The sequence below is a fragment of the Hippocampus comes genome, unplaced genomic scaffold, assembly GCF_001891065.2.
Source record: "Hippocampus comes isolate QL1 unplaced genomic scaffold, H_comes_QL1_v1.1 scaffold227, whole genome shotgun sequence".
Classification (NCBI taxonomy): Eukaryota; Metazoa; Chordata; class Actinopteri; order Syngnathiformes; family Syngnathidae; genus Hippocampus; species Hippocampus comes.
The window spans coordinates 707,700-722,103 of NW_017805630.1; the positions used below are offsets into that span (position 1 = coordinate 707,700).

General features: G+C 41.3%; 3 protein-coding genes across 3 annotated transcripts; 1 reads left to right on the forward strand and 2 right to left on the reverse strand.

Annotated features, from left to right (window-relative positions):
* Positions 1-31: 31 nt before the first annotated feature.
* On the reverse strand, positions 32-4,422 carry polr3c (polymerase (RNA) III (DNA directed) polypeptide C). The gene is made up of 12 exons (XM_019881606.1): positions 4,009-4,422; positions 3,321-3,585; positions 2,750-3,012; positions 2,557-2,661; positions 2,300-2,473; positions 2,177-2,228; positions 1,808-1,868; positions 1,575-1,725; positions 1,368-1,469; positions 543-592; positions 318-467; positions 32-239 (listed from the first exon to the last, which is right to left on the reverse strand). Exons 1-12 carry the CDS (start codon positions 4,153-4,155, stop codon positions 155-157), a joined length of 1,605 nt encoding a protein of 534 aa, XP_019737165.1. The 5' UTR covers positions 4,156-4,422; the 3' UTR covers positions 32-154.
* A 267-nt stretch (positions 4,423-4,689) lies between these two features.
* LOC109522802 (uncharacterized) lies at positions 4,690-9,726 on the forward strand. Its single transcript, XM_019881615.1, has 7 exons — positions 4,690-4,798; positions 5,793-5,983; positions 6,519-6,641; positions 7,519-7,575; positions 8,022-8,219; positions 8,704-8,823; positions 9,322-9,726. Exons 2-7 carry the CDS (start codon positions 5,807-5,809, stop codon positions 9,391-9,393), a joined length of 747 nt encoding a protein of 248 aa, XP_019737174.1. The 5' UTR covers positions 4,690-4,798; positions 5,793-5,806; the 3' UTR covers positions 9,394-9,726.
* On the reverse strand, positions 9,723-14,344 carry LOC109522765 (uncharacterized; the record flags this gene model as incomplete). Its single annotated transcript, XM_019881551.1, has 9 exons — positions 9,723-10,354; positions 10,642-10,752; positions 10,909-11,067; positions 11,967-12,023; positions 12,108-12,218; positions 12,619-12,760; positions 13,378-13,409; positions 13,992-14,102; positions 14,171-14,344. Coding segments are annotated over 9 exons (1,020 nt in total), but the record flags the coding sequence as incomplete, so codon positions are not given.
* Between the last annotated feature and the right edge of the window lie 60 nt (positions 14,345-14,404).

Here is a 14,404-nt window from a genome sequence, read left to right on the forward strand (position 1 = left end):
AAAAAAAGGGGAAAGAAAAAAAATCAAAAACATCCCACTCAGATTTTTATTAAACAATCATTGCTAAACTGGACAAAAATTCACAACTGACTTAAATCAACTATAAAATCATGAATTGACGTTTTGACAGTTTGCAAATACGATAAGGGATGACTCAACTTGAGGACGAGGCGGTGGCGTGGATGTAAGATTCGAGCAGGAAAATGGTTTCGTCCACTTGGTTCTCGGCCGAATCCAACCTTTTGCGGGAACAGGAACAAAGAGGACATCAGCGAGAATCCGAGGCGGCAATTCGCCTGCACGCTCTGCACTCCTACTTATTGATATGAAGCCGCAGGGAGTCCAGCTGCTGCTTTTCGGGAGCCGTGATCATCTCCTCCACCTCCGTCAGCTGCTCCGGTTCGGCCCCGCCGGCCTGCAAGGAGGCCAGGATGGCCTCGATGCGCTGAGACTTCTCCAGGAGACGCCTGCCAATCAAACACAACACTGTGAAGCTGCCTGACGCCCACGCCGTTACGCAATCAACAAGAGCGGGTGCTCACTTGCTGTTGGATGTCTCAAACAGACGTCTGTGGATGAGGTTTGCCACCGTCTGCACGCGCGCGCGCGCGCGCGCACACACACACACACACACACACACACACACACACACACACACACACACACACACACACACACACACACACAATTCAAAAGCTTCCCTTCAGACATGGAGGGAAGGACAGCTTATGCACAGCTCTGGGAAAAAAGGAAGATTCTGATTTTGCTACTTTTACGGTTATTTGAGTAAAACGGATTTGAAAAGATATAAATTCTATCAACTGCTGACAAAACTCCCAAATTTCAAATCCAAATACATGGATTTCCATTTACAGAGGTGGTTCTCAAAACGTGGTATGAGTACCCCTGGTGGTACGTGGGCTCCCTCTAGTGGCACAAGAGGAAACACTGAATTAAATGTTCCAAATTCATAATGATACAAAGTTGTTTTGTTTTATTTTGTTCATCCATATTTGTTAAGTACAGTTTGGTTGTATTTTTTGTATTAAATATATTATTTTAATACAGTATATTCCTGGATTTCAGCGCAGGACTGACATTGGAAAGTTGCAATGTTACGTTACATTGGCTTGCAATAATATCAAATATACGTTACAGGACTAAAGCCTTTGTCACATACTTAATAAAACCTACACAGTATTTTTAGGATGGTGGTAATTTGACGGCTATGCATTTTTTTTAAGATGTAAAACGTTCGAGACCCAGTGATTTACCGCATTTATTGGCAAGAAAATGTATTCCAGTCTCTTGGGGTTCTTTTTTTCGCCTCCAGAGCTGTACATCAATCAGGGCACAGCAGGTTTTACCTTGTAGCAGTTTTGAAGCAGCATCCTGGCCGTCGAGAGCTGGTTGACGGTGTAAAGATAAAACGTGCGAGACGGAGCAAAGTCTGGAGTCTTTGGGATTTCCTGGCGAGAACATGAAGGTTTGAAGCAAAAACTACTAAAAAAAAAAAAAAAACTACCCCTGGAAAAAAAAAAACTAAACATGTATTCTCTGAATGAGTGGTCTACCTGGAGCTGGACCAGGTTCTGTGAGAGAAGCGTGTAGAGCATGTCTTTGGCCTCCTTGGCGGGAATCATGGCAAAATCCTCCACCTGCTTCTGCTCCAGATGTTTCTTCTTCAGCAATAGGCGGAAGATGCGCGCCGATCGGGATCCGAACCTGCCAAAATGGGGTGACAAGGACACGGTTTGGATGGACGTGAGCTTCAAGTTGAGTGGAAAGGGTTCAAAGACGAGCTCACCTCTCCTGCACGACAGACTCCAGCGTGGCTCGCGCTAGATTGGAAAGTACTCGGTGCAAATCTGACACTTTAGTCAAGGACAGTGAGAGACGGATACTTGTTTTTTTTCCCCCAATGCTTATCGTGAAACCGGTTATTCGTTGCCCAGGAGGCCAATAACCGATATTTGAAGGCGATATTCATTTGGTGGTAAAAAGTGAAAATATTGCCGTCAAAATTTTGATTCATCGCGACAAACTCCCAGTGCTTCATTTGTTCAAATTCCTTCAAGGACACTAACCAACATGCAGGGTTTTTTTCCTATTCTACAGACAGACAATATGTTTTTTTTTTGTTTTTGTTTTTTAGTTTTTTTTCAGAAAAGGATACTGACAACGTACATCCCGCCTCCACTCTCGCCAGCTTTGCTCACAAACTCCATCTAACAAAAAACAGAAACGGTGACAATGTTTTGTTTGTTTGTTTGTTTTTTGTGGTGTGAAGTTGTCATACCGGGTCATCCACCAGCAGAGAGAGGTACTGGTCCAGAACTTGTCTGGGGATGTTGTAGCCAGCCGGCAAGGATCTGAAGATCTCGTTGGCCGACAGGGGTTTGGTGGAGGCGGCCGCGGGCGGGGTGGTCACCTCGCTCATCCTCAGCATGGTCCTTATGATCTCACTGCTGGTCTGATGTGAAAGCGCGGAGGCAAAAAAAAGCTTCTAATTTGACCGTGCGCAACGGCCAAGGTGACTGTGCAAAAAAGCCTGACCTGGTCCAGCTTGTTGGCCACCGCGCTGATGATGGCCTGGTCTCGAAAGTGCAGATGGAATCGCTCAAAGTTCACCTGCCAGTAAATGCCCTCGTCGCCGTGAGTCTGAGCAATAATTGAAACCGTTCCATATTCATTTTGTCAATTGTACTGAAAATATCAATGAGTATATGTGAGTGCGTGTGACAGGCACCGCTGAGTCCGTCCTGGCCTTCTTTGCAACGCTTTGCTCTTTGGCATCCTCAAGCTGCCTCTTTCCTCGTCCTACCAGCGTCACCTGCGGCACCGTGTAGCAGTCGGCAAAACTCTCTGGAGCCGGCGGCTCGGTGCTGGCGGGAGCTTCCTCAGAATCCGCAGCGGCTTTGCTTGCCGTCCGAGGGCAGCGTTGAAGAAAATGAGTCTCCACCAATTTGGAAAAGGCAGAACACACTTCCTTGTATTCCATGCTGTGGCCCTCTGTCACCCCACACACACAAGCAGCACAATGAGACAAGCGGATGACAAAAAAAATAAAAAATAATTACAAATAGGGCGTGACGGATTCAGATTTTTTTTCTCCGTCTGTGCGTGTTCACGCACAGTTATGTGACAACTACGTCATCTAAACTTTATCTGGTGTGCAATCGCACCAGGACTTTATTCTGCGCTACTCCAATTCTTTCCTGTTCCATTCTCTTATTTTATTTTGAAAGGGCAAAAATTAATGATGAATTGGCCAGGCCCTAAAAAAAAAAAAATCTCATTTCTCAATGTGAGTTACTGACCTTCCATGGTCTGCGTGAGGCGATCCGCGACTGTTTTAACGATGTTGCTCATGGTCACGCGACCTCTCTGCAGCATTTCCTCAACGATGAGCTCGCCGGTGTCGCCGTAGAGCGTCTTGGCGGTGTAGATGTAGCGTGGGTAGCGGAGGATCCTCAGGATGAGGTGGCAGCTGGCGCGATATTCGCTGGGGCTGCCGCGTCCTTTGCGGCCCGGGCTGAACACGCAAGTTCCGTGTTGCACCAGCACACAGAGCGACTTCTTCACCTGCCATCACAAGCACAAAACGGCCATGAAAACGTGCACCGTACCTCCAGTCACCTTCTAGAGTAGATCATAAAACACATTTAGAACTACTAAGTTTAAAATTGCCCCGCTGGAAGTGTTTTTTGACAAGAAAAGTGAGTTTGCTTTTTTTTTCCAATAATTTAATACAATCTTTACTTCGGGTCGATGGAAGAAAATGCTCCTCAAAATCATAAAGTTGCTCCTTAAATTAAGTCACTGATTAGCAAAACTGCCTCACAAAGACAAAACATAATTTGGAGCCTTGGGCTTGCTTGGCTTCTTGCCCAGTAAGCCGAGACGGGCTCTACCTGACCCACGACCCTCATGAGGACAAACATTATAGAAAGTAGACACATTGTGCATCATTACAAGAGTAACATGTAATACAAGAAGCGGGGTTACCAAGTCGAGAGAGACACCAGTTTCTTGAAGGATGCTCCTCAGATTTTGTGTGCCACCTCTGAGCAGAGTTGTGCCCACTTTCTCCACAACTTCTCCAAAGTGCTCCCGAAGCAGAAGCCCGCACAGACGGACCTCCTGGGAAGTCATCTTCCCAAAAATTTGTTTTTACAAAAAATAAACACAATTAGAGGAATAAAGACGCGCTAACAACGCTACAAAACGAAAGATACTGTTGAATTTTAAAGGAGTGACACTTTCGTCATGTGATTTACAGCAAAGGGATTTTTTTTCTAGCCACAATCCTCTTTATTCGGCGACTGCTTAAAGTTTAAAATGTGTCTCACACGTGAAGAGCAAGCTTGGGGACGAGGTTAACGTGTTGTGCAGTTGCGTCATGTCGCCGCGGATACCGGAAGTAGTGGCACAGTTGACAGTAAAGTAGTATTCATTTCCGGGGACGCCTACGTGGTGCATTTTGGGAAATGTAGTTGGAAAACTGAGTGATACGTCAACTCCTGAATTAATAATAATAATAATAATAATAATAATAATAATAATACATTTCTTTCGACAACAACAAGTTCATATTATACTCATATTACTGTTTTTAATTCAGGAGTAGAAGTTAAAAACCTAATAATATTTTGTGAGAGTCTACATTTGAGTCTACGTTTGTTGTTGCTCTGTTGTCCAAGTGGGTTCGCAAAGGGTTAAATATTTTCTTACCCAAACAAGAGGTGAAATTCGACACTATTATTAACTGCGCACGCCTTTCTCTTCCCGAAACCAGGTAAATTCGTTCTCTTTTGTATACGAAATTGTAAAGAAAGCTAATATGTCGCTCTTGTTTAATACGGAACTTGCTGATCTGATCTCCACCACGTATGACGTATTTCATAAGAATAAGGAGAAGAAAACCTTTATGCGTCTCTTTTAACACTTATAGAACTTCGATTATCGTGATGCAACAAGTTCCTCGCTGTGTGAAAAGTATAATTGTAACACATCGGATTTTTATATGAAAAGCGCAAAGGCAAAAGAATGAAAAGCAAAACATGACGTGTTGTTCACAGATTCGCGCGCGCGCGCGCACACAGACACACACACACACACACACACACACACACACACACACACACACACACACACACACACACACATAAACAACAACGTTCACACTGTTTAGACTTTAGAGCTTCAAACTTCCAAGGTGGCTTTGTTCATGATGTGGAGGATTTGCAAAAGATCTGTCAAGATCTTCAGTTGCTCAACAAAAAAAAAAAGTCTGCAAGAAGTAAAAATGGAGATTAACAGTGATTGTGTGGGAAGTGAATTTGCGGCTGGGTGGAGAGGAATCCCGTGATCAACAGCACATTTTAAAATGACCACAAGATGTGCTGTGTATGAATTTTGACCAAAACAAATGCAGAGATAATTTTAATTCATTTTCGCAAAAAAGGTGTTTCTTGCTAAGCTCGTTCAATCACCCTGTGACAAAATGGGAAAACGTTTGTAAATGCCAAAAGAGGCTTGAAGAAAGCAAAAAAAAAAGCACTTTTTTTTTCCTTATTCGACAAGATTATGGCCTGATGAAATGAGACTCCTCCTCTCACTTTCCCCGAGTTTCTTGGCAACAATGTGGTGAAATGGCTTTGTAACGAGCACCAAAGCAGCGAGCGGAACAGTGTGGCAAATAACCGACGATAGGTTCCCCACAATAAATAAATCAATAAATAAAAATCTCAGGAATATCCACGGATTGACTGTGTTATTTCTCCTTCCAGACTGAGACGGCAGAATGCCGCTGAGTATCACCAGGGCCCCAGGAGTCACCGTGTTGACGCTGACATCGGACCCCGAAAGCAACTGGCCTCCTTTGTGCCATCTCATCAAGGGCCTGTGCTACAGCCCCTCATGCTATGAGGTGTCCCAGCACCTGAAGGCTACTATGGGCTCTTCTCAAGCCATACTGGGGGTGAGCTTTCAAGCGAACACACGTCAAATACGACAGTTGGGCCAATTGCGCTTTTGGAGTGACAGTTCACCATCAACCGAAATTCTACAGCTGCTGTATACCGTAACATTTTAGTGTCATCAGCAGGTTGCGTACTGGAAGACTCACAGAAAGGCTAATTGCTATTGATCAACAAGAATATTTTAGATACCTCGATATGTTCAACAAATGAATTTACTGTCGAAAACTTTTCATTCTTGAAGCTCCCGGCACTTTTTTGTTAGAATTTGAAAACAAAGGGAAAAAAACTCAACATGATGAAAATATGAAACGTCATATTTCGAAATTATATTTTCCCTTTTACGAACAAATAAACATGGACTCCAAATGTGGGCATCCTCGACAACTAAAGGGGTCAGTCCTGAAAAAAAAGCATTCGTCTAATTTTAGCGCCATTGTGAAATTTCACCCCAAAAGCCAACATCACAAACTTTTCGGGTGTTCATTGAGTCGGGACGAGCCGGCGATGACACCTGTTGGGTTCTCCCCATCATAGGCCCTGCAGATCATGGTGGGCTTGACCACCATTGCTGTCGGCATCATCCCCATGTTCGGCGGTTACGCAAACCCTTGGTGGAACATGGATGTCAATTTGTTCTCCTTATGGATGGGACCAGTGGTAAGCAAAGCAACGCCCACATTCAGTCGAGAAATCTGCCACCTTTTTGCTCTTTCGAAAAACACCCTGAGAACCATCCACGGCCCAGGTTAAATAGTAATTTGTCTCAAGGAAGTATGTTGACGTGTCACATCTGGACTGAGGGTCAAGCTGCGTATGGCGAGTGGGAATGATGTTTTGTCTGGGTTGCCAGTGGACGATACAGGGGGTTTAAGCTTTTATCGTCTAAATGGCCGCCTGTTTTTTAATTTTTTAAATTTTTTAATTAAGCAAGAATTCAGCCCTTTGCAGCACCCTTTGTTTTTGTTTTTGTTTTTTTTTTTAAAATTAAACAAGGATTCAGCCCTTTGCGGGACCCCTTGATGCCATGCTAGCGAAAGCAGCCTGGTTGTTGGACCACCGCCTCAAAACAGGCGAAGTAAAGCGAGTGTATAAAATTTGCTGGAATTCATTCCTGTGAGGCTGTGGCTGACCCTCTATAAAGTGTAGAAATTTGGAGAAAGGTGGCACTTTTTGAAAACTTTGTACCTTCTAATTGTTACTTTTCTTCATTTTAATACATATTTCAAAGGTTTTTTTTTTTTGGCCCACTTCTCCAAGTACTATACACTATTCAACTTTCATTGGCTTAATGATGAAAACTAAACTACAACAAATATGCTTTCTAAAAATATTAACTCTTTCGATAGAGTCAATGTTGCTTTTTGGTTACTCAATGTATAGGAAGCAGGTCACATTGATCTATCTACATTTTTAGTGTCCCCCGCAAAAAAAAAAAAAAAAAAAAAAAAACACCACAAGTGCTTGAGATTGTGATTAAAATGCCAAATGTGTTTGCAGTTTTGATCTGTTGTTGCTCTTTCTGCTTCTCCTGTAGTTTGTGCTCTTCGGCATCGTCTGCATTTTGTCTCAGAAGTACCCGAGTCGATGTCTGGTGAGCAACATTTTTAAATTGAAAAAAAAATATTTGGGGGGACAAATAACTTTCTCGACTGTCCGACGTTTTGCTTTATGTTAGCATTTACTGTTAGCATTGACATGCACCCGCTAAAGTTGATGTGGCCAAGCTAACGTGCTTTGAGTTGGAGGTAAAAAAACTTTTGGGATTAAAAAAAAAACAACAACAGTCGTTAACGATGATTTGCGAAGAGGCCTTTGCCTGGAAGCAACTCGGAAACTGATGACGCTTGAGAGGCTAAACACCTTCGGAGACATTAGTAAATCGCAATTGCAGTTTTATTTTTTCAAAATCACTCAGCCTTAATCGCGTCCCATTTTTTGACGGCAAGAGAGAAACAACGAGTGCGAAGGATTACTTTGAAAAGTAGCTTTCAATAAGTTGAAGTGCATTTTAATAAATCAAAATGTATTTTTTTTTAGGTCATTGTCAATGCATTTCTGAACATCTGTGGCATGTTATTTGCCATGGCCAACCTGATCCTGTGCGCCATTAACATTGGCGTGATTGACATTTGGGACGTGTGCCAGCCTGACTACTGGAACCCGGACAACCCCACGCAGAGTCCCAACAAAAAGTACTTGGAAAAACGATGCTGGCAGGGGATTGACCACATGCTTGTAAGACTTCAGCGCCTTTTTACATATCAAGTAAATTCAAACATGCAAAGACCGAACCATTTAGTAAGGCCCGATCCGTCTGGATTATTTTATTTTGCAGATTCCAATATTTGTCATGATGAAATCCCGATCACCGAATACAGATGAATAAAATAAAATTTCTGGTCCCTTAACGCTTGTAACAAAAGTCTGAATTATTTTACAAAGCAATTTGGCATATGTATTACTTTGTTTTTAGTAAATATTTTTCTTTCAAAATGTTTGCTAGGGTACAAAATTGAGCATACTCCTGATGGTCATATTTTGTGGTTGAGAGGCCTTCAATTTTGCTTTTCTGTTATTTCTTATGGGACCAGTGGATTTATTTATTTATTTATTTTCAAGTAGCCCTTTTCCTCCACATCTCGAAAAAACATGCTTGCAGCTCTTCCCAAAACACCCTCCTGATCTGAGGCCCTTGATAACATTACTGTGCCGTCTCCAGATGTTCCTGAGAGGCATCAACGGTATCCTGCTGCTGTTGGCTGTCGTGCAGCTGTTCCTGGCACTCAGTGCCGCGATCTTGGCCAGCAAGGCTCTGAGGAGGGGCGAAAAGGAATGCCAGGTAACACCAACTTATCATGTTGCCGAGTCAAATTGACCCCTTGTTTGAAAAAAAAAAAAGAGAGAGAATTTAAACATGCGAAGCAATTTAGGAGGTCTGTATATAGTTGAGTATAGTTGAGCATAGTCTTGCTGGTGTCATCAGCTACCAGCAGGGCAACAACACCCAAAGGTTCAACTGTTCCAATCTTGGCCCGTAAGATAAATGACGGTTCATACAAACTTTATGAAAACTTCACATAAGTAAATAAAATGTTAAGAAATAATGGTTTTTGACATATTTTATGCTTCCATTGAATGCACATCGTGCTGATCCAGTTGCTATGCACGCCTTGACCAGCTGGGGGCAGTATACAACAGCCATTGTGGCACAGAAAGACTTTCACAATTGAAGTAAACTGCATTCATGTTATTCATTTTCACAAAGGATGAAGAAAATGTCCGAATATCGTTACATGCGTCTGTGTGTGGATCTAAAACATTTGTGCATTATTTTTAGGGCGTTGATGATACAGAAGTATACAAGGCGCTTCTGGAGGAGGAGGAAGTCATTGCCAAACCTTCAGCCTAAAACAGCAGTTTTTCTTCAGCATCTGGGAAACTTTCTGCTTTATATACGCTGGAGCCTTTATCATACTGCCACTTTACAGCATCTCCAAGAGCACTTTTATAATATCGTTTGGATATTTCATGCACTCGTTCAATCATGGCCGAATACATATCAAACGTTTACAAATTTGGCTGAATTTCTACATTGATTTTCCGCTTCTTTTTGCACTTGCTTATATGGTAATTTTTTTTTAAATACTATCTTCTTGTATACTGGAAGTGAAAGAAAGATTTTACATGTTTGAAAAAAAATCAATAGGTTGTACGTTATGAAATAAACAATGTGTCACAACACTAGTTTGGATTTGTTTTTTTATTCACAAAATGATTTCTCTTGGTAGTTGTGTTAAATCACTAACATGGTGTCACTATTGAGCTAGAAATCTGCTGTTAAGCTTTGGAGTCGACAAAATACTTTAAACTACATATTCGTAAAAAATATACATATATATCAATTTTTTTCTTTTAGAAAATACAATTTGAATCTTGTAGTATTACAACCTCCTCCGCCCCCCACCAAACAAGAGTCTTGGAATTTATACTACTTTTTTTTCCTTTTAGAAATATGACATTTTTGAAAAATCACATTCGATTTCAATTCTTGAGTATATTTTTTCTCTTGAAAAATATTGACAATACAGTTGTTTTTCTACAAAGGAACAAATATGTTGATATTAATCTTGTCATGATCTGCCTTTAAAAACAACAAAAATCCAAAATCAGGTGGTTAGCCACAAAGTAAATATTCAGGTGTGGAATATACAGTGAAGAAAGCACATGACTATAATCAGCAATCGCCATTATTTGTTTCTGAGGATTCCTCCCGCCTTGTTGTGTGGTCCACTTAAAGCAGAACTGTTTTGGTCCAGGTCCAGGAGGAGCGTCTTTACCCCCGAATGGAGAAATTCAAGGTCTGATTCCCACTGCAGCCACAAAACAAAGATACCTTAGTCCAAATGACAAACTGTTCTCAATTGCCTTACCTGCTTAAACAAAGGAAACTAAACAATTTTTAAAAATCCATTTCAATCTCATGAATCCAAACACTTTTTTCCCTTTAAAAAAATAACTTCATCTCGTTGTCTTACACATCCAAATTTAAGATTTACTGAAAAGGAATTAAAAAAAAAAATAAGGACAACAGGCACTTTGGAGGTGGAGTTGTTGACTTGATGGAATTGTGGTGAATTGTTTTAGTAGTTGTGTGTACTTGTTGCTGCGGAGGCTCAGCAGCGACGGCGAGTACACTCATGCTGATGCTGACACAAAGCACCAAAACAGCCAAAACCAGCAGCATGATGTCCATCCCTCGAGTCAGCCGCTGACCAAAAACATACAAAAATGGAGAAATTACGGTTGTTGTTCTGATAAATATATACCTCTGAGTATTGGTATATCGTCTGTGTGCATGGCATGTGTTTCTGCATCCCTTATTTGAACGATTTGAAAGGACACAGGCACGCCAAAGTTGACTTACGATTGCGTAAAGGGCCACATCTTCACATCCGCCGCCGTACAATGAGCTGCTGCCACAGAACAAATCAACGGACAGCCCCGCCAGATCCAATGCATACAAAACCACGGCCACCACCGACAGGACGGCGCACAACACGTTGGCAGTCACTGTCAAGCTAGCCTGACGACAAGCAATATGAAAATAAGATTTTTAATGTACAGTAAATCTTCCACAGCCACCATCACAGGTTCGGCAGATTTTTTTTTGTACTGTGTCATATTTAGTTTTTATGCAATTCTACTAAGCACCACTTGATGGCGGTGGACTATTTTCTTTGATATTGAATTTGACAGAAAAATTAAAACAAGTAGTATTTCAGATCAGTCTAGTTTTTTGCCGAAGATTACTCGTCGTCAAATTCTCTTAAATCCTGTTTTTTATGCCAACAGGAAGCGATGGCGATAAGTTTATTTTTACAATGCACAACTGTGGGCAGATAAGTTAGCTTGGAAAAAAAAAAGAGATTTGTTTACTTTAAACGGAGAGATTGGTTTGGACAATATTTTTGTCTTATCCATTGCTCTTGCTTTCTTTCAATTTGTGTTATTAATGTACCAATATGAACACAAATTACATTTTTAACTGAGATGCAAACCAGCTCATTCGAAGAGCTCATTGGGTAGGTAGACCAAAAAAAAAAAAGTTAACTGCATTAATAGCGCATTTAAATGTCATATAAATATTTGTGATGTTTTTAATGGATCATTCCCATATACTGTAATTTGATCAACAACAGCAAAGAAAACTAAAAAAATGTACAAAATTTGTGATGCCACCTTGGTCTTACATGTTCCACAATTAACCTAGCTACTTTCAAAAACTTATTGAAGAACTGATTATTGAAAAGTGTTGCACCAAAACATTAGCACAAATTTTCTCTTTATAAAAGTTTCAAAATAAACTATTCTTTCAGAATAATTGCAAATGTTTTGAGCTTCAAAGTTAAATACAACTAAACAGTATTTCGGCAGTAATTATTTTGCTGACCACTAAAGGGAGCCCACATGGGCTGTACTCACAAAGCAGCAGGACGGGCACTGACCCGACAAAAGCGACAAAACTCCTGCGGTGATGAACTACAAAAATGAAAGAAAAAGATGGAAAGCGAGTCATCTTTTCATCGCAAAATGTTTGGCATCTTTGAACATCGTCGTCGTTACCACGGTCCCGATCCAGTAAGCGGCTCCCACACTGGCCAAATCTCCGGGGCGTGTCCGTGTCCTGCCGGCACCCAAGCCCATGTTGACCACTCCCACCAGGATCTGGATGGTCTGCAACGTATCATAGCAACACCCCAAATAGCATGTAGCTTAGCATAGCCTAGCCTATCGAAGCATAGTCTGCAATGATGTCACAGGTTCCAGCCAACTGGAAAAGTGCAAAACTTGAGTGTATTCAAACACACGCTGAACGAGTTCGCATAAAAATTGGACTTCTCAAAACTATTTTTGTCAAAATAAAATTAAACAAATTAATTAAAGCTGTATTTTTGAGATTAAAGAATTTTTTTTTTTTGCGACAAAAGTCACATTACAAGATCAAATCTGTACTTTTTCTACAGATAGGACAATATCAGTCTTTTAAAGTTATATTTGTGCAATTGTAATATGATGACGTCATTGTATCATTAACAATAGGTGTGCACATAGGGTCAGAGGTCATTGTAGTTACCCCAAGAACAACTTTGGCCTCGCTCTTTATCACCCTGCAAGGCGAGCAGCAGCAACTTTGTATCAAGCCCAATGCGCTCATCTGATTTGATGCCACCGTCACCATGGCAACTCTTTTGTCTCCCACCACTGTCAGGGACATCCTGGAGGGATGACACACCTCATTAGGGACGTAGGTACGTATGCATTTGCACACCGACACAACTACAGACAATCAGGAAGGATACAATTTGAAAATGACAGCAATTGTTTTGTCTGTTAACTTTGCTGAAGGGAGATTTTTTTTTTTTTTTGTCTCAGTTGCACGTTGGAATGTTGACACAAAAGTACCACAAGTATGCTTGGCTTCAGGGATTTGCCTCTACAAAAGCCTTACACATTTTTTCTCCCAATACTGCATCAGTTTAAGAAAAAAAAACGGAATATTTTTCAGGATTTTTTAAAAAAAGGCATATTTTCACAGAAAAGTTGTAAATCTTGGGGTGGTGTATATTAAAAAATTTTTTTAGTGTTTTCAACAAAAACTTGCATACCTTTGAGGGGGAAAAAAAGGATCATTTTCAAAAATTGATTTTATTCTTAAAAAAAAAAAAAGAACCATTTTATGAGGAGGGGAGTTGTGTGTATATATAATTAAAATATATATTCCAAAAAGTTCCATATTTTGGGGCAAACGGGACAGGAATTTATTTTGAAGTGACAGTCGGATATTGTCAAGATTGAAACTATATAGTATCCAAAATAAAATGAAAATTCTTACCCGCTGGTTCTTCGCTCTCGGCCAGCTGTCATCTGAAAAGATAAGTGCACAAAGACAAATGTCAAACGTCCACAAAGAGCAGGCTAAGGCACACTTCCTGTCTGCTCTTTGGGTCCTTCACATTAAAAGTTTTCTAGAAGCCACGCAAGGTCACTCTGAATGAAGGTGTAAAACGAATCCATCAGTCCCTTGACATACAAGTTTATTGCATCACTCTGGAGGAAAAACTAAATAAATAAATACAATTTTTAAAAAGGGGGAGTTTGCTCCTCCCCCATAAATGTGTACTTGGAGGGCAGGGGAGAAAAACATTCCTCAAGCTCAAAAAATTATTTAACAAGCAGCAACACAACCACCAAAAAGCATTTTCAACAAAAGTCGGGAGGGTTACCTCACTGATTTCATTGATGCGGCACTAGTTTTTCTATGCAGATGATAAAGAAAATATGACCATAAGGACTGTTATAGGATCTGTCTACATGTCGTTACTGAACTAATTGATTTTTTTTGCTGAAAAGGTGTTCAAGGACCGCGACGCTAATTAGCATTAAGCTAGCTCTTTCTAGAGTGTCACAAAGTGTCATAAGCAGGCCGCAATGGGTATGGACGGCTACCTCTTGCCTGGCGACGGGAGCCTTGACGATTACAGTGGCCAGCTTGAGGTTGACGTAGAGCAGAACGACGGCTAGCGCCATCAGAGTGGCATCGGAGAACGTCAGGAGCCTCTGACAGAACAACAAGATTCCTCATCATGACAAAAAGCATCCCCACCGTCTCCCTAGCGGAGGTTTACCTCTGCCAGGAAAGCCACCGTTTCGCAGTCAGCATCCAGTCGCTGTCCTCGTCTTTCAAATCCTGGTTGGCACATCCACAGGACGGAAGCGTTTTCTGCATCGGCCGCGTACAAAACCAAGGCGGCCAGCGCAAAAATGGCGCAGGCTAGGTTCAGCAAGCTGGTGAAACACTTCTGCAACACCACATCATCACGCAACAGCAACATAAGGTCACAACTACGACAGTGGGAACA

Coding starts and splice junctions, on each gene's coding strand:
- LOC109522802 (XM_019881615.1), top strand. CDS start 5,807: ATGCCGCTGAGTATCACCAGGGCCCCAGGAGTCACCGTGTTGACGCTG. Junction 6,642..7,518: donor CCTTATGGATGGGACCAGTG/GTAAGCAAAGCA, acceptor CTTCTCCTGTAG/TTTGTGCTCTTCGGCATCGT. Junction 8,824..9,321: donor GGGGCGAAAAGGAATGCCAG/GTAACACCAACT, acceptor CATTATTTTTAG/GGCGTTGATGATACAGAAGT.
- polr3c (XM_019881606.1), bottom strand. CDS start 4,155: ATGACTTCCCAGGAGGTCCGTCTGTGCGGGCTTCTGCTTCGGGAGCAC. Junction 2,662..2,749: donor AGGCCAGGACGGACTCAGCG/GTGCCTGTCACA, acceptor ATTATTGCTCAG/ACTCACGGCGACGAGGGCAT. Junction 2,474..2,556: donor TGGCCAACAAGCTGGACCAG/GTCAGGCTTTTT, acceptor CTTTCACATCAG/ACCAGCAGTGAGATCATAAG.